General features: G+C 45.6%; 1 protein-coding gene across 1 annotated transcript in view; it reads left to right on the forward strand.

Moving 5' to 3' along the window:
- The window catches only part of cdk5rap1 (CDK5 regulatory subunit associated protein 1), a 65,415-nt gene that overhangs the window by 14,812 nt on the left and 25,298 nt on the right, over positions 1–25,305 (forward strand). The window contains exon 8 of the mRNA XM_059538122.1: positions 22,429–22,526. Within this exon, the coding sequence (XP_059394105.1) occupies positions 22,429–22,526 (98 nt within the window). The remainder of the gene's footprint in view (positions 1–22,428; positions 22,527–25,305) is intronic.

The raw sequence follows: 25,305 nt of genomic DNA on the forward strand, positions 1-25,305 counted from the left end.
ACAAGCTACACACAGTAAGCTTGAACCTTACACATCGTGTTTTGTAGCTGAGAACCTTTAACAATGCGTGCAAACAAACAAAAGTACAGATTAAAAGCAAAAAAAAAAGTGAACAAAGAAAAAAAAAAAGTGAACAAAGAAAAAACGTAAAGCAGCCTGCAGCAATTAGGCTATTGTAGAATGTACCCTACACTTAACTTTGAACTTTTAAACTATCAGCAAATCTTTTTTTTCTATTGTTTTACATGTTCTTATTATACATGCCGTGGATATTAAGAAATACGGGCATGTAAACATGATCGGGGGAAAGTCGGTTCCTTAATCTGTTAACAATAAGGCCGGCCGCGGAGAAAACGCGCTCTGACGGCACAGACGTTTGCTGGACTCACAAATAACGGTGTGCTAAGCGAATAAGTTTTGTGAAGCGCTTCGTGTTTTCGTTTCACCACTGAATGGGATCCTCATCTGGTGGAATACATGGCTCCAAGCAAGAACTGTTCCCATTCGTCTCGGCTAGACTCTCTGTAATCATCGCTGAAGAACTGGCTCAGCACGCGGTGCGACGCGCCCGTTTTTTCCAGGCGCGTCCGCACTGCATCGAGTTAAAAACATCTCACCTTTCCGAATGCCGCAAGCGCACAGCAGGTCATGTGACAAGAACTAAACATTCAGCTTCATCCTTTCCCGTAACAACGTTGAAAAGCTCAGCCAAGATGAAGGAACAGCTGATCATAGCTGTATATGGATTGCCATTTTGAAATAAATTTAGTAGCAGAGCTACTGAAAGCGATTTTTTTGTGCTGCAAATCCATTTATCCTTTGCTGAAATTTCTGCTTCTTCATGGAGAGAGCGCGTCATTGTTGCTTAACAACGGCAGACGACTCAGGAGCGCTTCTGCCCGAGCGCTTTGGAGAAGGAGAAAGCGACGCGCCTAATGTTTTCCATGCGTTTTTAGGCGCGATATGTGAACGGCCCCTTATTCATTCATGAATTATTTATTGCATGCATACATCTTCAAATATGCCGTGGATATTGGATCACAGAAAGTGTCCAAATTAGGTTTTATAGGTGAACTTTTTTTTTTTTTTTTGTGAAATTCGAATATAATTTTTATTTATTGAATAATTAGAGTAGAACGAATATTCGAATGTTCGACTATCCGTGCACACCCCTAGTTTCTATGGACCCATCGAAGGACTGGCTCGCTGCGCCCTTGTCTGATTTTGATCCGATAGGCAACAGGTGAGAGCTTGTCCACCATCTTGTGGGGTCCTGTCCTGTGAGGTAGGAATCTCTTTGACCGGCGATAGGGAGCATTCTGCCTTGGCTTGGCGAAGCTGTAGTACCACGCTCGGTCGGCCTTCTGGTTGTAGTAGGCTTTTCGACCTTCCACGCTTCTTTGGAGGTTTAGTTGCACGAAGGCAAAAGTCACTCTCAGGTGCTGATGCAACTCTTCCAGATACTGGTGAGTGGTGTAGGCGGTGATGAGGTTCAGGTCACCAGGTTAGTACAGCAGGTGTAACAGTATTGTGCTCCGGTAAAATGGTGAGGGATGGCCCTGATGGCCATCAGTACCAGAGAAAGCTTGACATCCCAATCCTTTTGATTGGTGTACACATGTACTTCTTCAACATGCTTGCAACTGTCCTATTGACTCGTTCGACCTGACCTGAGGAAATAGGATGATGGCTTATATGAAACTTGGCCTGTATGCCCAGGAGTTTCCATACTTCCTGCATGACTTTGCATGAAGTACGTTCCTCGGTCAGAGTTGACTCTTAAAAACAGTCCAAATCTTGAGAAGATACGGTTCATTAACAGGCATGCTGTCATTTCTGCTGTATCATTGGGAGCTGGGAGACACTCTACCCACTTTTTGAATTCGCAAACCATGGTGAGGAAGTATTTGTTACCTCGTGTCGACTGTGGCAGGGGTCCTACCCAATCTATTTGGAGGTCCGACCAAGGGAAGGTCATTCTCTTCCATTGTAGTGGTGCTTGGTAGTTTGGGTTTGCCGTTTGGAATTTGCAACACACCAGGCATCCTTTTACATATTCTGCCACATCTTGCTGCATGCCAGGCCAGTACGCCACTTGCTTGAGTGTTTCATAGGTGGCCTTGGCACCATGGTGTCCAGCGCATGGTGCATCATGGGTATTTGTCAGCATCACACGGGTAATGGCTGCCACTGATGGGGTGGGAGGGAGTTTAGGAAATGTCCAGGACTCTCTGTGTAACGCTTTTGCACTGTCTGAGTATTTGAATCTGGGGTAAGAAATGTTTTGCTGGCATAAGCGATCACTCGTTTGTCTTTGTCACGGAGCTGTTAGAGGCCTGCACTGAGGCAATGATTGGAGAATCCAGCTTCCAGATAGAATTCCTATTCTGGGTCAGGGTAGGCCAGGCATGGGGTGGAGCATAGGCGTTCTTTGTTCGTTCATAGCTGTTTCCTGAGCTTCCAACCAAACAAAGGGTTCATCCTTTTTCAGGAGTGAAGTTAGTGGTCGTGCGATGTCAGCGTAGTTCTCGATGAACTGTCGCGAGTAATTGCACACTCCCAGAAAGTTTCGTAGCTCAGAGATGTTAGTGGGTGTCTTTATGTTTTGGATTGCTTGTACGTCTGGACTGCGGTTCAATGCCCCCACGTCCAATTAGCAAGCCAACATAACTTTGTGAAGGGCAGTTTTCGCTCCTGCTGTTGTCAGCTGGTTCAGGACGTGGTCAATTTCTTTGAGGTGGTCTGCCACATTTGAGCTTTTCATAAGGACATCATCCACGTAAACAAGGTTGCCTCTGGTTCCGTCATCAGGGCATGCTTTGTTCAGGAAAATGTTGAATTTTGCTGGTGAGTTGGCATAGCCGAAAGGGCACCATGTGAAGGTGTACTATCGATTGCCCAAGGTGAATGCCAGTTTGTGTTGGTTATCAGGGTGGACAGGGATTGTATATAATTCTGAGGCGACGTCCAATGTGGAAAGGATTGTTGAGCCTTTGATTTTAGGAATCTCGTGGTCCAACGGAGTCATAGGCCATTGCGATAAAGGAACTTGTTGGTTCAACTTTGGATAGTCGACGGTAGACCGCCATTTGCTGTTGGGCTTTAGGACTTACCATATTGGGGCATGGGGCAGAGTCAAGTCAAGTCAAGTCACCTTTATTTATATAGTGCTTTAAACAAAATACATTGCGTCAAAGCAACTGAACAACATTCATTAGGAAAACAGTGTGTCAATAATGCAAAATGGTAGTTAAAGGCAGTTCATCATTGAATTCAGTGATGTCTTCTCTGTTCAGTTTAAATAGTGTCTGTGCATTTATTTGCAATCAAGTCAATGATATCGCTGTAGATGAAGTGACCCCAACTAAGCAAGCCAGAGGCGACAGCGGCAAGGAACCGAAACCGAAAAAAACCTTGGGATAAACCAGGCTCAGTTGGGGGGCCAGTTCTCCTCTGACCAGACAAAACCAGTAGTTCAATTCCAGGCTGCAGCAAAGTCAGATTGTGCAGAAGAATCATCTGTTTCCTGTGGTCTTGTCCTGGTGGTAGTCTGAGACAAGGTCTTTACAGGGGATCTTTATCTGGGGCTCTACAACCCGAATTCCGGAAAAGTTGGGACGTTTTTTAAATTTTAATAAAATGAAAACTAAAAGACTTTCAAATCACATGAGCCAATATTTTATTCACAATAGAACATAGATAACATAGCAAATGTTTAAACTGAGAAAGTTTACAATTTTATGCACAAAACGAGCTCATTTCTATTTTGATTTCTGCTACAGGTCTCAAAATAGTTGGGACGGGGCATGTTTACCATGGTGTAGCATCTCCTTTTCTTTTCAAAACAGTTTGAAGACGTCTGTGCATTGAGGCTATGAGTTGCTGGAGTTTTGCTGTTGGAATTTGGTCCCATTCTTGCCTTATATAGATTTCCAGCTGCTGAAGAGTTCGTCTTCGTCTTTGACGTATTTTTCGTTTAATGATGCGCCAAATGTTCTCTATAGGTGAAAGATCTGGACTGCAGGCAGGCCAGGTTAGCACCCGGACTCTTCTACGACGAAGCCATGCTGTTGTTATAGCTGCAGTATGTGGTTTTGCATTGTCCTGCTGAAATAAACAAGGCCTTCCCTGAAATAGACGTTGTTTGGAGGGAAGCATATGTTGCTCTAAAACCTTTATATACCTTTCAGCATTCACAGAGCCTTCCAAAACATGCAAGCTGCCCATACCGTATGCACTTATGCACCCCCATACCATCAGAGATGCTGGCTTTTGAACTGAACGCTGATAACATGCTGGAAGGTCTCCCTCCTCTTTAGCCCGGAGGACATGGCGTCCGTGATTTCCAACAAGAATGTCAAATTTGGACTCGTCTGACCATAAAACACTATTCCACTTTGAAATAGTCCATTTTAAATGAGCCTTGGCCCACAGGACACGACGGCGCTTCTGGACCATGTTCACATATGGCTTCCTTTTTGCATGATAGAGCTTTAGTTGGCATCTGCTGATGGCACGGCGGATTGTGTTTACCGACAGTGGTTTCTGAAAGTATTCCTGGGCCCATTTAGTAATGTCATTGACACAATCATGCCGATGAGTGATGCAGTGTCGTCTGAGAGCCCGAAGACCACGGGCATCCAATAAAGGTCTCCGGCCTTGTCCCTTACGCACAGAGATTTCTCCAGTTTCTCTGAATCTTTTGATGATGTTATGCACTGTAGATGATGAGAATTGCAAAGCCTTTGCAATTTGACGTTGAGGAACATTGTTTTTAAAGTTTTCCACAATTTTTTTACGCAGTCTTTCACAGATTGGAGAGCCTCTGCCCATCTTTACTTCTGAGAGACTCTGCTTCTCTAAGACAAAGCTTTTATAGCTAATCTTGTTACAGACCTGATATCAATTAACTTAATTAATCACTAGATGTTCTCCCAGCTGAATCTTTTCAAAACTGCTTGCTTTTTTAGCCATTTGTTGCCCCCGTGCCAACTTTTTTGAGACCTGTAGCAGGCATTAAATTTTAAATGAGCTAATTAAGTGGATAAAAGTGTAAAATTTCTCAGTTTAAACATTTGCTACGTTATCTATGTTCTATTGTGAATAAAATATTGGCTCATGTGATTTGAAATTCCTTTAGTTTTCATTTTATTAAAATTTAAAAAACGTCCCAACTTTTCCGGAATTCGGGTTGTAGTTGTCCTGGTCTCCGCTGTCTTTCAGGGATGTAGAGGTCCTTTCTAGGTGCTAATCCACCATCTGGTCTGGATACGTACTGGATCCGGGTGACTGCAGTGACCCTCTAATCTGGATATAGACTGGATCTGGTGGCTACAGTGACCTCAGAATGAGAGAGAAACAGAGTAATATTAGCGTAGATGCCATTCTTCTAATGATGTAGCAAGTACATCGGGTGTTATGGGAAGTGTTCCCGGTTCCGGTTTACCTAATTAATGCAGCCTAAAAATCCTTTTACGGATTTGGATATTAAAAGCATATTAGTATGTTATGTGTAAGCCAGGTTAAAGAGATGGGTCTTTAATCTAGATTTAAACTGCAAGAGTGCGTCTGCCTTCCGAACAATGTTAGGTAGGTTATTCCAGAGTTTAGGCGCCAAATAGGAAAAGGATCTGCCGCCCGCAGTTGATTTTGATATTCTAGGTATTATCAAATTGCCTGAGTTTTGAGAACATAGCGGACATAGAGGATTATAATGTAAAAGGAGCTCATTCAAATACTGAGGTGCTAAACCATTTAGGGCTTTATAAGTAATAAGCAACATTTTAAAATCTATACGATGTTTGATAGGGAGCCAGTGCAGTGTTGACAGGACCAGGCTAATATGGTCATATTTCCTGGTTCTAGTAAGAACTCTTGCTGCTGCATTTTGGACTAGCTGTAGTTTGTTTACTAAGCGTGCAGAACAACCACCCAATAAAGCATTACAATAATCTAACCTTGGAGGTCATAAATGCATGGATTAACATTTTTGCATTTGACATTGAGAGCATAGGCCGTAATTTAGATATATTTTTGAGATGGAAAAATGCAGTTTTACAAATGCTAGAAACGTGGCTTTCTAAGGAAAGATTGCGATCAAATGGCACACCTAGGTTCCTAACAGATGACAAAGAATTGACAGAGCAGCCATCAAGTCATCAGAGGTTTTAGGCCCTATAATTAACACCTCTGTTTTTTCAGAATTCAGCAGTAAGAAATTACTCGTCATCAAGTTTTTTATATCGACTATGCATTCCATTCATTTTTCAAATTGGTGTGTTTCACCGGGCTGCGAAGAAATATAGAGCTGATTATCATCAGCATAACAGTGAAAGCTAACACCATGTTTCCTGATGATATCTCCCAAGGGTAACATATAAAGCGTGAAGAGTAGCGGCCCTAGTACTGAGCCTTGAGATACTCCATACTGCACTTGTGATCGATATGATACATCTTCATTCACTGCTACGAACTGATGGCGGTCATATAAGTACGATTTAAACCATGCTAATGCACTTCCGTTAATGCCAACAAAGTGTTGAAGTCTATGCAAAAGAATGTTGTGGTCAATTGTGTCAAACGCAGCACTAATGGCGCTTTTCCATTACCAGTACCAGCTCGACTCGACTCGGCTCGACTCGCCTTGGCTCGCTTTTCGCTCCGTTTTCCATTGCAGATAGTACCTCCACAATAGTACCTGGTTGTCATAGCGACGCTGCAGGAAACTGCCGTGACGTAATCTTCTACGCGACACACACCCGCTACCCACACACACAGGACAATGGAGGAAATCGAGTGCATGTTGTTTTTGATCCTCGGGATATATTGTATATATCACGCAATCTCTGGCCAAACTTTTTAAAAATCGCGGGGTTATTCTGGATACTATCTGGATACTATTGCTGGCGCGTGTAATGATGACGCAGTGAATAGTGACGATTCTCTCTGACCAATCAGCAGTCTGCTGTGTTTTCAGGTCACATTATAGTATCGCCTCAGCTCGCTTGGAACCTCGCCGGAGGTGGTACGAAAAAAAGTACCTGGAAGCCAGTACAGGTACAACATTTACACAGTGGAAAACCAAACAGAGCCGAGCCGAGGCGAGCTGGTACTGTGTAGTGGAAAAGCGCCATAAGATCCAATAAAACTAAAAGAGAGATACAACCACAATCAGATGATAAGAGCAGGTCATTTGTAACTCTAAGGAGAGCAGTCTCAGTACTATGATACGGTCTAAATCCTGACTGGAAATACTCACATATGCCATTTTTCTCTAAGAAAGAGTATAATTGTGAGGATACCACCTTTTCTAGTATCTTAGACAGATAAGGGAGATTCAAGATTGGTCTATAATTAACTAGTTCTTTGGGGTCAACTTGTGGTTTTTTGATGAGAGGCTTAATAACAGCCAGTTTGAAGGTTTTGGGGACATATCCTAATGACAATGAGGAATTAATAATAGTCAGAAGAGGATCTATGACTTCTGGAAGCACCTCTTTTAGGAGCTTAGATGGTATAGGGTCTAACATACATGTTGTTGGTTTAGATGATTTAACAAGTTTATAGTAGAGAATGAGTGGAACTGTTCCTCAGGAGGTCTATAGTGCACTGTCTGATTCGATACTGTAGCTGGCGGCTGAATGGTTGCAATTTTATCTCTAATAGTAGCGATTTTTGAAGTAAAGTAGTTCATAAAGTCATTACTGCTGTGATGTTGGGAAATGTCAACACTTGTTGAGGCTTTATTTTTCGTTAATTTAGCCACTGTATTGAATAAATACCTGGGTTTATGTTTGTTTTCTTCTAAAAGAGAAGAAAAGTAATCGGATCTAGCAGTTTTTAATGCTTTTCTGTAGGATTCACACCGTTACTGAAGAGGAAGTCCCAGGAGTAAGTTACTCGTTAGATCGCACCAAGAAAATCACAGAAGCAGAGATGTGTCTTATCTTTACTGCTTAAAATCAATTTGCACATATTTCAGCAAGAAATGAAGTTTTTTTGTTTTACTTGCATTTGCACTGAAAAGCGGGGTTCAGAAGAGTTGGAGTTCGCTTGTTGTCTCAGGGAATCCCGTGCCTCAGATTGTTTGCAGATCTGTTGTTTGGATGACGTCTTTTGGGAAAACCCTCCTGTTGATTGGTTGGTTGCCTGGTTACATAGAAGCTTCGGAATTTCTTCGGAGTTTGCAAGACTTCGAAGATTCTCGGCTGTCACGAAGCCTCAACGGAGTGTTTTGAGTTCTGGATGACAAGAATGCTAGCAGCATGTTGGAGTTCATAGTTCAAGCCATGGCGAAGAAGGAAACACGCTGAATTAGTTCAGGCATTAGGGTTTTATCCAAGCAGATTTGGTCCAACCCACGACGCAATCTTCCAATCGACTTGTTGCAAGGTGGAGCATGCATTCCTTAACATTACTCTTCAACTTATCACATGGGGCAATATCTTTGCAGGCTTTTGTTTAATAACTTCTATAACGTGTCGTACAACACACACCATTCAAAATACCATCTTTTCATTCATTTTAAAGTCTTGCAATGATCATGGCCATTCATTCAACACTAAACTTTTGTAGCCGCACTTGGTAGTACATTAAAATTAACTCAAATGATATATAGGGAATTTTAATAATCAGGAATATGATTAATATATGTATCTCATATGACAGTTACATTAAAATTATTGAAGATGAAAAATAGGTCAATTGTATATATCAATAACTCATTACAAGGCACTGTAATTTACTCATTAATAGGTCAATATTTCATTCTTCATATCAATTATCGTGATATCTTTTACTGGGAATTAATGCAAATCGAACAGTGGTTTGTCCAGCAAACGGCCGTAAGATTAACTTATAAACTTTCAAAAAAGTTATCACTTCTTAAAATTCCAGGAAAAATTGTTTCTGGCCATGAAACGTACTCGGTTACTAACGTAACCTCGGTTCTCTCTAGAAGAGGGAACGAGTACTGCGTCTTAGCTAAGACGCTACGGGAAAAGTCTCTTTTCACGAAATACTGAAGTAAAAAATTATCCTTAATTTTGCATTTTTGTAAAGCGCATTTGCAGCAGTACACAGCCATAGATAGGCGAGACGGCTCGCTCGCTCATTGGCTGCTCTGCGGCAACTGCACAGCCTATCGAGCGCAGGCTGATGCAACATCAGACCAATAAGGGCGCTTCGCGCCCTTCATGCCACTTCCCGCCGAAACGGGTGTGGCCCAACCCTATAAAAGGAGCTCGAAAAGGCTGACTCACCTGATTTATTTCATCGCCGAAGCAAACCAGAGTGAATCGTACGCACGGCAGAGAACGCAGTACTCGTTCCCTCTTCTAGAGAGAACCGAGGTTACGTTAGTAACAGAGTACGTTCTCTTACGAGAGTTCTCTCGTACTGCGTCTTAGCTAAGACGCTACGGGAACCCCATGTAAAACGCTGTGCGCGCATGGATCACACACCAATAAACCTGAAGCAACGCCCAGGATTTACAGTGCACAGTCACCCGAGGGACTCACAGAGAGTCCAGGACAGGAGGGGGGGGGAGCCCTCCGTCCAATATCTAGCAGCACCCGTAGATGCGGCAATATGACATCACACAGTCGAGGCAAGGCCTGACCAATGTGGCAATGGGGGTCTTACGCAATACTGCCCATATAACAGTCGGCAGCGCATAATGCTCACGAACTCAGAATTCCCATCAGGGCCCTGATTCGACTATACCGACCGCAGTCTTGCTTGCAAGGCGGGAACCTCCAGGTTATAGAACCTGATAAATGTAGACGGCGAGGCCCAACCTGCCGCCATACATATATCCTGCAAGGAGATCCCAGTAGACCACGCCCACGACGAGGCGGCGCCCCTTGTGGAGTGTGCTCTGACGCCCAGTGGGCACTGAAGGCCCCTGGAAGCGTAAGCTAACGCTATGGCGTCAACTATCCATCTGGATAGAGTCTGCCTCGAAACAGCCATTCCCTTGGAACGTCCACTGAATGAGACAAACAGCTGCTCAGTCTGTTGAAAGACAGCGGAGCGAGACACATAAGCTCTTAAAACCCTAACAGGGCAAAGAAGACTCGAGTCTCCATCCTCTCCTGACACCGACAGGGCAGACAGGGCAATAACCTGAGCCCGAAACGGCGTGTTGAGGGACTTCGGCACATAACCGTGCCTAGGCTTGAGTATGACCCTTGAGTTATTAGGCCCAAACTCCAAGCACGACTGGCTCACCGAGAGCGCGTGCAGGTCACCCACACGCTTCACTGAAGCGAGAGCCAACAAGAATACTGTCTTGAACGACAGATGCAGGAGGCTAATCGATTGGATAGGCTCAAAAGGGGGACCCTTCATGGCCTCCAAAACCGCCGCGAGGTCCCATATAGGGACTGACGGAGGTCTGGGAGGATTCAGCCTTCTACCTCCTCTAAGGAAGCGGATAACCAAATCGTTCCTTCCTATTGACTGACCGAGCGCTGTTTCAGAAAACGCTGCGATGGCCGCCACATAAACTTTGAGCGTGGATGGGGCTCTGCCCTTATCCAACAGCTCCTGTAGGAAGGAGAGAGCGGAGGATGCAGGCTTGGAGAAGGATGCCAGGCGAGTCCTCAGAGTCACCATCGGCAGTAGCTCGCAGTGAGGGCAGCCGCCGTCAGCGAGCGCGAGCGCGAGCGCTGCATGATCCTCACCCAGGCAGGAGACACAGATGACGTGACAGTCTCCTTCGCTGAGCGGGGCTCTGCACGAGCCGCATTTATAGCACCATCGGCCGTGGCCGGAACACCAGAAATAACACTCTTTTCGGGAAATATCTGGGTAGCCGTGATAACGGCTTTTGTGTGCAGGCAAGCGGGCACTCGTGCAGGCTTGCGCGTTGCAGAAGATGCTGAGACAGTCACAATTCTTGGAACTGCAACAGCGGCGCGCTTGGATGAGAGCTCGGCCGCAGCGGAACTCGTATACCGGCGCTTTCCTAGCAGTGCTAGGATGACTTTGGGGCTTCCGGCTTCACCGTAATCCTCTGCCGCTGCTCCCGCGGCGCGGGGTGACGGCTGGAAGAGCAAGAACGGGGTCCCGAGCTGGGTTGCTGACGCTGTCGCGATGAAGCAGCTGGAGGCGGTGGGCGTGACTGAGAGCTTTGTTGGGCCGGTCTAGCGCGGCTCGCTGCAGAACCGGAGCGCTTTGGCAGGAAGTGCTTAAACGCTTGTGACGCTTTCTGATCCTCGACGAATCTCTCGACAAACTCGTTGACAGACGATCCGAAGAGGCCAGCAGGAGTCAGCGGCGCGTCGAGGAACACAGCGCGCTCAGACTCTGCGATGTCTGAAAGCGTTAGCCACAAATGCCTCTCAGCCACCGTAGCGGAAGCCATAACCCGTCCCATGGCCTGTGCAGCGGACTTAGTAGCGCGGAGGGAGAGATCCGAAGCACTCCTCAGATCCGCTAGACAGATCGCTTCAGGTCCCATCTCATCCAGCTTGCGGAGGAGATCGCCCTGGAAAATCTGCAGCATGGCCATGGTGTGTAGCGCAGACGCAGCCTGCCCAACAGCACTGAAGATCCGTGCGAGCAGCGATGACGTCATGCGGGAGGCTTTCGATGGCAACGCCGCCTTCGTCCGCCATCCAGCAGAGGGCGGGCAAAGGTGCGCTGCTATAGCCTGTTCCACCGGCGGAGTGACTGGTAGCCTCTGTTTTTAGCATCGTCCAGTGTGGAGAATGCTGGTGAAACAGATAAACGAATTCTCGCCGAGAATGGAGCGTTCCAAGCTTTCGCCACTTCTTCGTGAAGCTCAGGAAGAAACGGGGTGTGCTTCGAGCTGGGAGAAAGACGCTCATCTGGGAGAAAGCTACCATCCAGCCGGGAACGAGAAGGGGGCGCTGGTGCAGACCACTGGAGGCCGAGGCTCGCCGCGGCCAGCGTGAGCACTCGCATCAGCTCCTTGTCGATTTCAGCCCGTCTGCTGGGCCTCTGAGCAAAAGGCGCGAGATCCGCGGAGCTCGCCCAACCCTCACTGCCCGAAGCTAGCAGAGAGCACGTGTCCTCTTCCTCCGACGCGGCCCTGAGATCCGCTTCCTCGGAGGATGCGGCAGCAGACAGCGGGCGCTGACCATCGGGAAGCGATGCAGGGGAGGCCGGTGAAGCAGGGAGAACCGGCGAGCTCGGTAGAGCTGGAGGCGGTTCCGGTAAACGCTGAGAGCGGCGCTTTTTACGGCGCTGCGGCGCAGCGGAGGATGCAGGCTTGGAGAAGGATGCCAGGCGAGTCCTCAGAGTCACCATCGGCAGTAGCTCGCAGTGAGGGCAGCCGCCGTCAGCGAGCGCGAGCGCTGCATGATCCTCACCCAGGCAGGAGACACAGATGACGTGACAGTCTCCTTCGCTGAGCGGGGCTCTGCAGGAGCCGCACGAGGGCATCTTTAAAAAGACGCAGCTCTTTTACGAGTGTGCGTCGCAGGGCGAACACACACAAGGATATAAAAAGGATATAGGCGCCGGAGAGCGCAGCAGGAACGGCAGTGGAAGGCGGCGAAGGCCAGCAGCTTCAGAAGTGGCTCGTCCCGCCGGCTCGTTCAGACGGCGCTTGCTTCCTTCGTGATCCAGCGATGCGTGAGCTTCGCTGAAGAGATGAAAAATCAGGTGAGTCAGCCTTTTCGAGCTCCTTTTATAGGGTTGGGCCACACCCGTTTCGGCGGGAATTGGCATGAAGGGCGCGAAGCGCCCTTATTGGTCTGATGTTGCATCAGCCTGCGCTCGATAGGCTGTGCAGTTGCCGCAGAGCAGCCAATGAGCGAGCGAGCCGTCTCGCCTATGGCTGTGTACTGCTGCAAATGCGCTTTACAAAAATTACAAAAAAAGAGACTACCTATAGACAACCTTTAAGCAGCATTTAAATCTCTCTAGAAAATAATACTTGCATGTAGGTCTCTTTGTTGCGAAGGACGAGCGTGCGTGTGTCGTTCTTTTGGAGCTGGATGTGTTCTGTCGTGTCTTCCTGGGTGAGCAGACTCGCGCGAAGTTTCAAAGATTCAACGAACGTGAAATTACCACAGAAATGATTCAGAGTTCATCTCCTCGTGTAGGGAGAGGCGAATATGAGAATAAACTTAGTAAAGGAAAGTAAAGAAAAACGAAGATGAAAGCTCCCTAAGGAGCCATGAGAACAGACTTTCTTGAGATGACATAACTGAATTCAATAATGAACTGCCTTTAACTATCATTTTTTCATTATTGACACTGTTTTCCTAATGAATGTTGTTCAGTTGCTTTGACGCAATGTATTTTGTTTAAAGCGCTATATAAATAAAGGTGACTTTGACTTTGACTTTCTCTCAGACGCAGTGCTGAGACCAAGTACCCGACAAAGTGCAACAAGAACTTCCTGGGTCAGTTCTCTTATGGAGCGACTGGGTTCACGCCCCTGTTTGGGCGAACAACCAATGAACGTCCACGATCTGAAGCGGGAAAAAGTTTCTTTGTCTATGGGGAGACACCCACTCGCATAACTTATGGTATTGTCAGAATTCAGAAGTTATATTCCAGCAACATGGTAATTTCAGAATAAATACATTTTACATACCTTTCCTATGTATGAATGGTTCAGTCAAAACAAGACTGTTAAACAGATACCAAGAATGGCAGGTAAAACATAAAGTTACATTCATATGCAGAATTACACACATTTAAAGTTTGATTAACACACAATAAAATTGCAGATACTCCAATTTGATATGGGGAACCATCTAAGCATAAAAAGGAGATACATTTAATACATATAGAGGTAGTTTTATCAAAAAGGTTCATGTTGTGCAAGCCAGAAATGCTCGTGTGTTGGTGTGTGTGTGTCTGTGTTGTGGAATGTGTCGTCGTGCCGTGAGGGAAAAGGCGGGTGTTTCGTCTTTCCTTTGAGGCTCACGCGAGTATCTCTGGACTGTCTCGAAGGTGTAATAAATGTCACCCCGCCATAGGATGTTGCAGACATCACGGCGCCCAAGTGGTGAGTCATGTTGGAAGATACTGTAAAACGAAGGTTCTTGTTTACTCAAGTTCTGGTCTTTGAGTGCAGAATGTGTTTGAGAGTCAGGATTCATTAATAGGGAACAGATGGCTGAAATACCATCCGCTCATTAGTGTTACACTTTCCATATCTTACACACATTTAATAGCACTATCTGGGTTATAAAACATTGGTTAAAGTTGCACCGATTACCTTGATCACATCAAACATATATAAGACATAAAACATATTATTTGTGAATATAGTAAAACCTTCAGATTTCTCAATGGCTGTCCTTTTGAGATTATTTATTGGAAAGTTCAGTTTGTACAAAAATTCACAACCAAGTCATGAGACATGCTGTATGGATCCTTTGTTGAGGTCCATTAATTATCGATGAATCCTGTGGGTTTGGATCTTGTGATCAAATGTTAACTCCTTTTGAGTAGATAGCAAACACGGCTGACAGGAAACCAACTCAGGATGTCACATGATTAGCTCATGATTAGTTTTTCTGATAGTGGGAGTATATAACAGCAGACATCCTCTGTTGTGGAATCACGTTATCACTTCTCTTAACGCTGACATAGGTATTTTTGCAATTCTTCTGACTGACAGGAATTGGGTCCAGACAATCTGAGCCTTGTTCCCCTTTAGCTAATCATTTATGGGGTTCAGATTGTGCAGTTTATTTGTGTGTTTGTTCACTGAGGTCCTACACATTGATAGTCAGTAATGTTGGTCATTGCTGTTTTAACTGCATGAACTGAAGCTGGAAAGTGAATGAAAGCTGGTAAACTAAAGCACTTTTCTTGCAGCCAAACACACCCTATTTGAGATCATTCACACATATATATATATATTAGTGGTGGGCATAGATTACTTTTTTTTATCTAGATTAATCTCACTGTGATCTTGAAATTAATCTAGATTAAAATGGCTCATTCGAATTCTGCCTAAGGCATTTAGAATATGTGCTTCAACATTTGTCACATTATGACAGTTTTGCTATATATATCAAAAATTATATCTGGTGTCTGAATAATTTTTGGTTTGACTGTTAAAACTACAAAGTAATTCAGTCAAGAGCAGTGAGTGATTTTCATTTTCATTTTCTTGGATTAACATTACAGCAGCCAGCAGCTAAATTAGGCGCGGCCTCTTTAAGAGACGATGAACGCATCCAATATAATAAACAGTGTTTTGAGACGCCTTTCTCTGCGTGAGCCCTGAACAACAGAACACCGAGAGTACTGAATTGGGCTCTTTCACATCTTTTTGTTTGTTCAAACTGCGATTTGTATTTGTTCGTTATTCGCTCGTCTCGATCTCTCTCATGCGCACCGAACACAGCGCACGAGTAACCAGCTGCTCTGTTCAGCTTCTCCGCGTCTTGTTTTTGGATGCTTTAATGTTTAAATCGACAAGCGGTAAGGCTTAAAAACACGTGAAAAAGATAAGCAGCAGTGGCCCGTCAGCTGTCCTGAGCATCTTTTTAGGCTGGCCTCAGCCAGTCGGTTATATAAAATATCAAGGTGAAAGTCATCATAGCTTGCTTAGTATAGACCCAGCTCCCAACCCAACTTTGAGAATAGAAAGTAGAAAATAGAAATTAGTGATGGGCATAGATACATTTTTTAATCTAGATTAATCTCACTGTAATCTTGGAATTAATCTAGATTAAAATGGCTTATTTGAATTCTGCCGAAGGCATTCAGAATATGTGTGCTACCCAAATAAAATAATGACTAAAAGTAACGTTAAGTCTTTGAGAACGGGTTTCTCAAGCCAGGTGGTGCATTAGACCAGGGGCTCATCTCCTGTTTCCAAAATGCATCAGAAAGTGCTTGAGAAAGCTTTAAACGAATTCCACATTGCACAAGGTGCAAACAACCTTACGCCTGTTTCACACATAATCCGTCTGCAGTGCGTATGCATTGCATTTTTTTTTTATGCACCCATGTTAACGGATTCCAGCATTCACGCGGTTGCGGTCCGTCAGTGTGTTCCAGATGCATTGCGTCTGCAGCAATACAGTGATCGTTTACGTACCGAGTAGCGGACTGAAAACGCGTCCTGTGTTGAGATTTCCATTGGGAAGCTTCAATTTGCTATATATATATATATATATATAGTACAGACCAAATGTTTGGACACACCTTCTCATTCAAAGAGTTTTCTTTATTTTCATGACTATGAAAATTGTAGATTCAAAGGCATCAAAACTATGAATTAACACATGTGGAATTATATATGGAATTATATACATAACAAAAAAGTGTGAAACAACTGAAAATATGTCATATTGTAGGTTCTTCAAAGTAGCCACCTTTTGCTTTGATTACTGCTTTGCACACTCTTGGCATTCTCTTGATGAGCTTCAAGAGGTAGTCACCTGAAATGGTCTTCCAACAGTCTTGAAGGAGTTCCCCGAGAGATGCTTAGCACTTGTTGGCCCTTTTGCCTTCTGTCTGCGGTCCAGCTCACCCCTAAACCATCTCGATTGGGTTCAGGTCCGGTGACTGTGGAGGCCAGGTCATCTGGCGCAGCACCCCATCACTCTCCTTATTGGTCAAATAGCCCTTGATGCCTTCAGTGTGACTCTACAATTTTCATAGTCATGAATATAAAGAAAACTTTGAATGAGAAGGTGTGTCCAAACTTTTGGTCTGTACTGTATGTATATATATATATATATGTATATATATGTGTGTGTGTGTGTGTATATGTATATATGTATATGTGTGTATATTTGTAGCAAAGTTCGTGGGAGGGAAGGAAGAGGACAAAGGGGTCGGCTGGACTGCTGACAGGTTTATTAATAACGAAAATAACTAAAGTTTACAAAAACCCAAACGGTGACTTTTGTTCTGACACGGTCGTGTAACACTTTTGGTTTGCTCCTTCCAGTTTCCGTTTCCGGCTTGGGTCAGCAGTCCGTCTCTCTCTCCCTTGCTTCCGTCTCCCCTGGCGTTTTATACTCTCTCCACGCCAATTACTGGAACAAGAAACAGGTGATGATAATTTTTGCCCAAACCACTCACTTACTGCTCGTCTCCTGATTCTCTCTCCCGCTGCAGACTTCGCTAAACCACGCCCCCTCTGCCACATACCCCCACCACTGACTCAGGCCGGGGAGCCATCTGGCCTGCAGCCCCCCCCCCCATTTCTGGAGAGGAAGTCGGCCACCGCCATCTGAACACCCGGCCTGTGGACCACCTTGAACTTAAAAGGCTGAAGAGCTAGATACCAACGAGTGATCCGCGCGTTGGTATCCTTCATGCGGTGGAGCCACTGTAGCGGAGCGTGGTCCGAACAGAGGGTGAACCCCCGTCCCAGGAGATAATAGCGGAGGGTGAGGACGGCCCATCTGATGGCAAGGCACTCTTTCTCTATGGTGCTGTACTTAGCCTCTCTCTTCGAGAGCTTCCGGCTAATGTACAGCACCGGCCGTTCCTCCCCCTCTATCTCCTGGGACAGGACTGCCCCCAGCCCCCTGTCCGACGCGTCTGTCTGCAACAGAAAAGGGAGAGAAAAATCAGGAGAGTGTAACAACGGCCTGCCACACAGAGCAGCCTTGACCTGGGTAAAGGCCTGCTGACACGGCTCCATCCACTGGACCGTATCTGGCACCTCCTTTTTAGTAAGGTCAGTCAAAGGGCTGGTGAGGTCCGAATAATTAGGAATAAACCGTCTATAATATCCCGCCAGCCCCAAGATTTGCCTTACCTCCATTTTGGTCTTGGGACGTGGGCAGGTCGCAATAGCGGCTGTCTTATCAATTTGGGGACGCACCTGACCGTGCCCTAAGTGGAAGCCCAGATACCTTACTTCCACACGCCCAATCGCACACTTCTTTGGGTTGGCCGTGAGCCCCGCTCCCCTCAGCGACCTCTGGACAGCCCTCAGATGCTGCATATGCCACTGCGAATCATTACTAAATATAATGATATCATCCAGGTAGGCAGCCGCATATGCAGCATGGGGCCGCAGGATCTTATCCATGAGGCGCTGAAAGGTAGCAGGTGCCCCGAACAAGTCAAACGGAAGGGTAACAAATTGGTGTAATCCAAATGGCATTGTGAAAGCGGTCTTTTCTCTGGATAATGGAGACATGTCAAGCATAGCACCTAATTCAGCCTGAACTACTTTTTTCTTGTGCTCAGGTAAGTGATACGGCCAGCTGCGAACTACCACGCCCGGCTCGGTCTCGATATGGTGCTGAATCAGGTTAGTACGCCCCGGTAGGGGCGAGAAGACATCGGCAAACTCTGCCTGTAATTTCGTTAAATCAGTGAGTTGGGACGGCGAGAGGTGATCTCCACCTGGAGCCAGGGCGAGGGACTGTGGTTTGATATTCGCCTCTGGTCCGAGATCATCCTCCCAATCACCGTTGCCAACATCACTGATTCTGCCTCATTCCATTTTTTAAGGAGGAAGATCTGACGGGTCCCGTTCCTATCGGTCCGTATTACCTCATAATCGAGATCTCCGACTTGTCATGCGACCTCAAATGGTCCCTGCCACTTAGCCATTAATTTAGAGCTCGACGTTGGGAGTAATACAAGTACTTTCTCTCCCGGTGCAAATTTGCGTAACCTAGTTCCCCTGTTATACAGCTGGCTCTGGCGGTCCTGGGCTTGTAACAAATTCTCCATTGATAGCCGCCCCAATGTGTGGAGTTTTGTTCTCAAGTCCAGCACATACTGAATTTCGTTTTTGCCCTGAGATGGTCCCCGTGGAGGCTTGCGGGACCTCTCGCACAGCGAATAACACGGGCTCTAGCCACCTATCCCAATTTTTGGCGTCTTCCTGAACGAACTTACGGATCATGGATTTAAGAGTGCGATTAAATCGTTCGACCAGGCCGTCGGTTTGTGGGTGATAGACGCTAGTACGAATCGATTTGATTCCCAACAATCCGTACAGTTCGCGTAGCGTACGTGACATAAACGCCATGCCCTGATCGGTGAGGATTTCTTTTGGAACCCCCACCCGGGAGATAAGACGAAACAGGGCATCCGCAACACTTTTAGCGGAAATGTTGCGGAGGGCCACCGCTTCAGGATATCGTGTAGCATAATCAACTATGACCAATGCAAAGCGATGTCCTCGTGCCGATCGCTCTAATGGCCCGATAAGGTCCATTCCAATTCTCTCGAAGGGGACCTGCATTAAGGGAAGAGGCGCAAAGGCGCTTTTGGGGCGGCCGGTGGGTTCACCAACTGACATTCCGGACAAGAAGCGCACCACCTGCGCATGTTGTCATGAATGCCCGGCCAAAAGAAACGGGTCATGAGGCGATTTAGTGTTGCTGCCTGTCCCAAATGGCCCGCCATAGGGTTAGAATGAGCCGCATGGAAAAGCATTTCCCTGCGGCTCTTCGGAATTAACAATTGGGTTGTATTCACTTTTGTCCGAGTGTCTTGGGTCACTCGATACAACCGGTCTTTTAAAATGGCAAAATACGGATAGGTGAGCGGGAGGGCAGGTTGGAGAGGCTGGCCATCGATGGAGCAGACCTGGTGAAATGCATGCTTTAATGTCTCATCCTGAGACTGCTCCAGAGGAAAGTCATCACGCTCGGAGAGAATCAGTCTCCCGATTTCGTTCGGTTCCCCTGAAGCATACCACAGCGGTCCCGGCTCAGTTTCTCCCACCTGCACCCGCGCGGTCTCCTTCCGTGCCTTACTTCCCCAAGAGGCATCCGCACATAACGACCCCAATAAAACTGTAAACGCGGGCCAATTCATTCCCAAACTTATCGGATGCCGGAGTTGGGGACTAACCGCCACCTCTACACTATGCTTTTGTCCCCGGAATTGAATAATAATTGGGACGACCGGATACTCCACCACATCCCCGTGTACGCACCGCACCTTAACCACGCGGCTTGTATCCAATGCCCCCGGTTGAATCAGGCTTTGATGGATTGAGGTTTGGTTGCATCCTGAATCCACCAAGGCCGGATATGTACCCCCCTTGATACTCACAGGTATTTGGTTCTCGCCAGCCTGACCGGGGGTGACCTGTGGGACGTCCAGGACCCGGATCATCATCCCCACCTCCATCACTGGACAACTGTCCACGGAATGCTCCAGGTCCCCGCAACGCCAACAGGCCAGCCCAGACCTACCTGCCGCCCCAGTGGCAGGGAGTGGACTCGCGAAGTGGACACGAGGAGGGCCGGGTGGACGGGACCTAGGGAGAGGGACAAGGCGAGAGAGAGAGGAGGAAGAGAGAGAAGGAGACAGAGAGTTAGAGGGCAGGGGTTCGCCGACCCCTGGGCACGCCACCATGTGGTCCTCCGCCAGGTGGATGGAAGGTCTTTTTGGGAAGCCGAGCGATGAACTTCTCCAGCACCACCAGGTCAACGACATGCTCCACGTCGCTTCCCTCGGCTAGTAGCCACTTGCGGCAGGAGTCCCGGAGCTGTTGGGCCATCGCGAAGGTCCGACCGGCTTCGCCCAAGTCCAGGGACTGGAAATGCTGGCAAAGTTGCTCGGGCGACTAGCCGACCCGCTGGATGACGGCCCTCTTTAGGTCGTCAAAGACCAGGAGGTTCGCCATCGAAAGTTGTTGGGCGGCCACCTGGGCCTCTCCGGAGAGCAGGGGAATGAGGCGCACCGGCCACTGCTCCCGGGGCCACCCGCACGCCTTCTCAAAAAAGCTCCAGGAAGGCCTCCGGATCATCCTGGGGCAACCATCTTATGCAGCGGTAGATGCATGGGTGCGGCGTGCGGCACGGCGACCTCGGCGCGAACCTCCCGATCGATCCAGCTCCGGAACCTCTCGCGGTCCTCCTGCTGGGCCTGGAAAATGGCCTGGAAACGCCTCTCCTGATCAGTCCTCAGGTCCAGCAGGGCCTGGTATTGTTCGCGGTGAAGGACCGCGAGGGAGGCGATGATATCCGCAAGCGGCGTGGCGGCCGGACTTTGCATGGTGGTGGCGACGGTCCTTCTTCCTCCCGGGTTTCGGCACCAGTGTAGCAAAGTTCGTGGGAGGGAAGGAAGAGGACAAAGGGGTCGGCTGGACTGCTGACAGGTTTATTAATAACGAAAATAACTAAAGTTTACAAACACCCAAACGGTGACTTTTATTCTGACACGGTCGTGTAACACTTTCGGTTTGCTCCTTCCGGTTTCCGTTTCCGGCTTGGGTCAGCAGTCCGTCTCTCTCTCCCTTGCTTCCGTCTCCCCTGGCGTTTTATACTCTCTCCACGCCAATTACTGGAACAAGAAACAGGTGATGATAATTTTTGCCCAAACCACTCACTTACCGCTTGTCTCCTGAATCTCTCTCCCGCTGCAGACTTCGCTAAACCACGCCCCCCCCTGCCCCAATATTGTTTAAACATAATATGCAACATAAATATGCACAGTAACATGCAAATGCATGTTGAACTCTTCCTGTGACAGTGTGCTAAAATACAGGCAACTAAAGCACAAAGAACTCACACCGCAAGAACTCTTCCACATCTTGAACTACTGGTTTCGTCTGGTCAGAGGAGAACTGGCCCCCCAACTGAGCCTGGTTTCTCCCAAGGTTTTTTTCTCCATTCTGTCACCGATGGAGTTTCGGTTCCTTGCCGCTGTCGCCTCTGGCTTGCTTAGTTGGGGACACTTCATCTACAGCGATATCGTTGACTTGATTGCAAATAAATGCACAGACACTATTTAACTGAACAGAGATGACATAACTGAATCCAATGATGAACTGCCTTTAACTATCAGTTTTGCATTATTGACACTGTTTTCCTAATGAATGTTGTTCAGTTGCTTTGACGCAATGTATTTTGTTTAAAGCGCTATATAAATAAAGGTGACTTTGACTTTTGACTTTGACATCTTGCACTTGACTGTATTTTTCTCATCAGCCATCATCAGTGCACTTTCAAAGCTATAGTTTAGACCAGTCAGACCTCAAGGTACCACCCAAAACGTAGACTGTACGTTATCCTGCTTAATAAATGCAAAGCATCAGTGAATAGTAACAGTTCCTAGCAAGCAGTTTTAACCAAGACAAATTTAAAGTACAACCTAATACATTTTGTTCACTTAACTTGTTAAAATGTTTAAACAGTACCTGTAAAATAGAGCCTAATATGTGAAAAAGTGGTAGTTTTTGAGAAATTTGATTACCAGAATATAGTGTTCTGAGTACAATCAGTAAAGTTAAATACTTTATTCAGTCAGCAATAACGTTGTAGTTCTAGGCCATGACAAGTAATTTTAGCATTTATCCTGTTTGCCCTCTGTCGAGCTTCTAAGTAGATTCCTTTAAGATTTGGGTTCTTGGATAAATTTACTGCTTTGATTTTTTTTTTTCTCTGTAATGGTGATATTTGTTTCTAAACAGGTTTAGAGTTTGTTGATCGTACATTTTGACCGTAATTATAGTATTTAATCTAACTGTTTCCTTCTTTTGTTTAAAATCAGGTGTTACAGTTAATTCAAGAGAGAAGGAACATCTGCAAGCAGATCCATCTGCCAGCACAGAGTGGAAGCAGTCAGGTTCTTCGTGCTATGAGACGTGGGTAAGAACTGTTTATAGGGCAATGTATTGTCAGCTAAGCTCAAGATGCACAATACAACGCAGACAAAAGTGTACAACAGTTGAGCTCTAGAGGTAAAAATTTAAAAATAGACCTACTGTAAGATGAGTACTTTATTTAATTAATCTGTCTAGAACCATAGGTTCTGTGCTTATAAATCAGGAAGTTCAAGCAAACATTCTTTCATTATAGCAATATGGGTTGAGTAAATTAATCTACATAGATCAAACCAATGATTTGAAATCTTTCTGTCAGACTGCAATTTCACAGACAACTCAATGGAATCACCATTACTGTCTCCTCTCTCTTAAAACAGTGCAGAAATCGCTTTATATCACATCACCTTATGTCTGCACTGCAAACAAGGGGCCCCAACATGTGTGAATCGCTTCACATCACAAAATAATTGTAATGATAATTATTTGTAATAATATAGGCCTATATTTGCAGTTAAAAAGTTATCATATTTGTTTTGCTTCACCCATTTATGTAGTCTACAATTGTTCTAAAAAAATAATAATGGTAAATTTTACCATTATAGAATTGGGGTAGTAATTTAGGATGTCAAAGTCATCTTTATTTATATAGCGCTTTAAACAAAATACATTGCGTCAAAGCAACTGAACAACATTCCCAACAAGTGACAACAAGTGACCCCAACTAAGCAAGCCAGAGGCGACAGCGGCAAGAAACCGAAACTCCATCGGTGACAGAATGGAGAAAAAAACCTTGGGAGAAACCAGGCTCAGTTGGGGGGCCAGTTCTCCTCTGACCGGACGAAACCAGTAGTTCAATTCCAGGCTGCAGCAAAGTCAGATTGTGCAGAAGAATCATCTGTTTCCTGTGGTCTTGTCCTGGTGCTCCTCTGAGACAAGGTCTTTACAGGGGATCTGTATCTGGGGCTCTAGTTGTCCTGGTCTCTTTCAGGGATGTCTTTCAGGGATGTAGAGGTCCTTTCTAGGTGCTGATCCACCATCTGGTCTGGATACGTACTGGATCTGGGTGACTGCAGTGACCCTCTGATCTGGACACAGACTGGATCTGGTGGCCACGGTGACCTCGGAACAAGAGAGAAACAGACAAACATTAGCGTAGATGCCATTCTTCTAATAATGTAGCAAGTACATAGGGTGTTATGGGAAGGGTTTACCTAATTAATGCAGCCTAAAAATCCTTTAACGGATTTGGATATTAAAAGCATATTAGTATGTTATGTGTATGCCAGGTTAAAGAGATGGGTCTTTAATCTAGATTTAAACTGCAAGAGTGTGTCTGCCTCCCGAACAATGTTAGGTAGGTTATTCCAGAGTTTAGGCACCAAATAGGAAAAGGATCTGCCTCCCGCAGTTGATTTTGATATTCTAGGTATTATCAAATTGCCTGAGTTTTGAGAACGTAGCGGACGTAGAGGATTATAATGTAAAAGGAGCTCATTCAAATACTGAGGTGCTAAACCATTCAGGGCTTTATAAGTAATAAGCAATATTTTAAAATCTATACGATGTTTGATAGGGAGCCAGTGCAGTGTTGACAGGACCGGGCTAATATGGTCATACTTCCTGCTTCTAGTAAGAACTCTTGCTGCTGCATTTTGGACTAGCTGTAGTTTGTTAACTAAGCGTGCAGAACAACCACATTACAATAATCTAACCTTGAGGTCATAAATGCATGGATTAACATTTCTGCATTTGACATTGAGAGCATAGGCCGTAATTTAGATATATTTTTGAGATGGAAAAATGCAGTTTTACAAATGCTAGAAACGTGGCTTTCTAAGGAAAGATTGCGATCAAATAGCACACCTAGGTTCCTAACTGATGACAAAGAATTGACAGAGCAACCATCAAGTCTTAGACAGTGTTCTAGGTTATTACAAGCAGAGTTTTTAGGTCCTATAATTAACACCTCTGTTTTTTCAGAATTTAGCAGTAAGAAATTACTCGTCATCCAGTTTTTTATATCGACTATGCATTCCATTCGTTTTTCAAATTGGTGTGTTTCACCGGGCCGCGAAGAAATATAGAGCTGAGTATCATCAGCATAACAGTGAAAGCTAACACCATGTTTCCTGATGATATCTCCCAAGGGTAACATATAAAGCATGAAGAGTAGCGGCCCTAGTACTGAGCCTTGAGGTACTCCATACTGCACTTGTGATCGATAGGATACATCTTCATTCACTGCTACGAACTGATGGTGGTCATATAAGTATGATTTAAACCATGCTAATGCACTTCCACTGATGCCAACAAAGTGTTCAAGTCAGTGCAAAAGAATGTTATGGTCAATTGTGTCAAACGCAGCACTAAGATCCAATAAAACTAATAGAGAGATACACCCACGATCAGATGATAAGAGGAGATCATTTGTAACTCCAAGGAGAGCAGTCTCAGTACTATATTACGGTCTAAATCCTGACTGGAAATCCTCACATATACCATTTTTCTCTAAGAAGGAATATAATTGTGAGGATACCACCTTTTCTAGTATCTTGGACAGAAAAGGGAGATTCGAGATTGGTCTATAATTAACTAGTTCTTTGGGGTCACGTTGTGGTTTTTTGATGAGAGGCTTAATAACAGCCAGTTTGAAGGTTTTGGGGACATATCCTAATGACAATGAGGAATTAATAATAGTCAGAAGAGGATCTATGACTTCTGGAAGCACCTCTTTTAGCAGCTTAGGTGGTATAGAGTCTAACATACATGTTGTTGGTTTAGATGATTTAACAAGTTTATACAATTCTTCCTCTCCTATGGTA

Source organism: Carassius carassius, chromosome 44, assembly GCF_963082965.1.
Source record: "Carassius carassius chromosome 44, fCarCar2.1, whole genome shotgun sequence".
Lineage (NCBI taxonomy): Eukaryota > Metazoa > Chordata > Actinopteri > Cypriniformes > Cyprinidae > Carassius > Carassius carassius.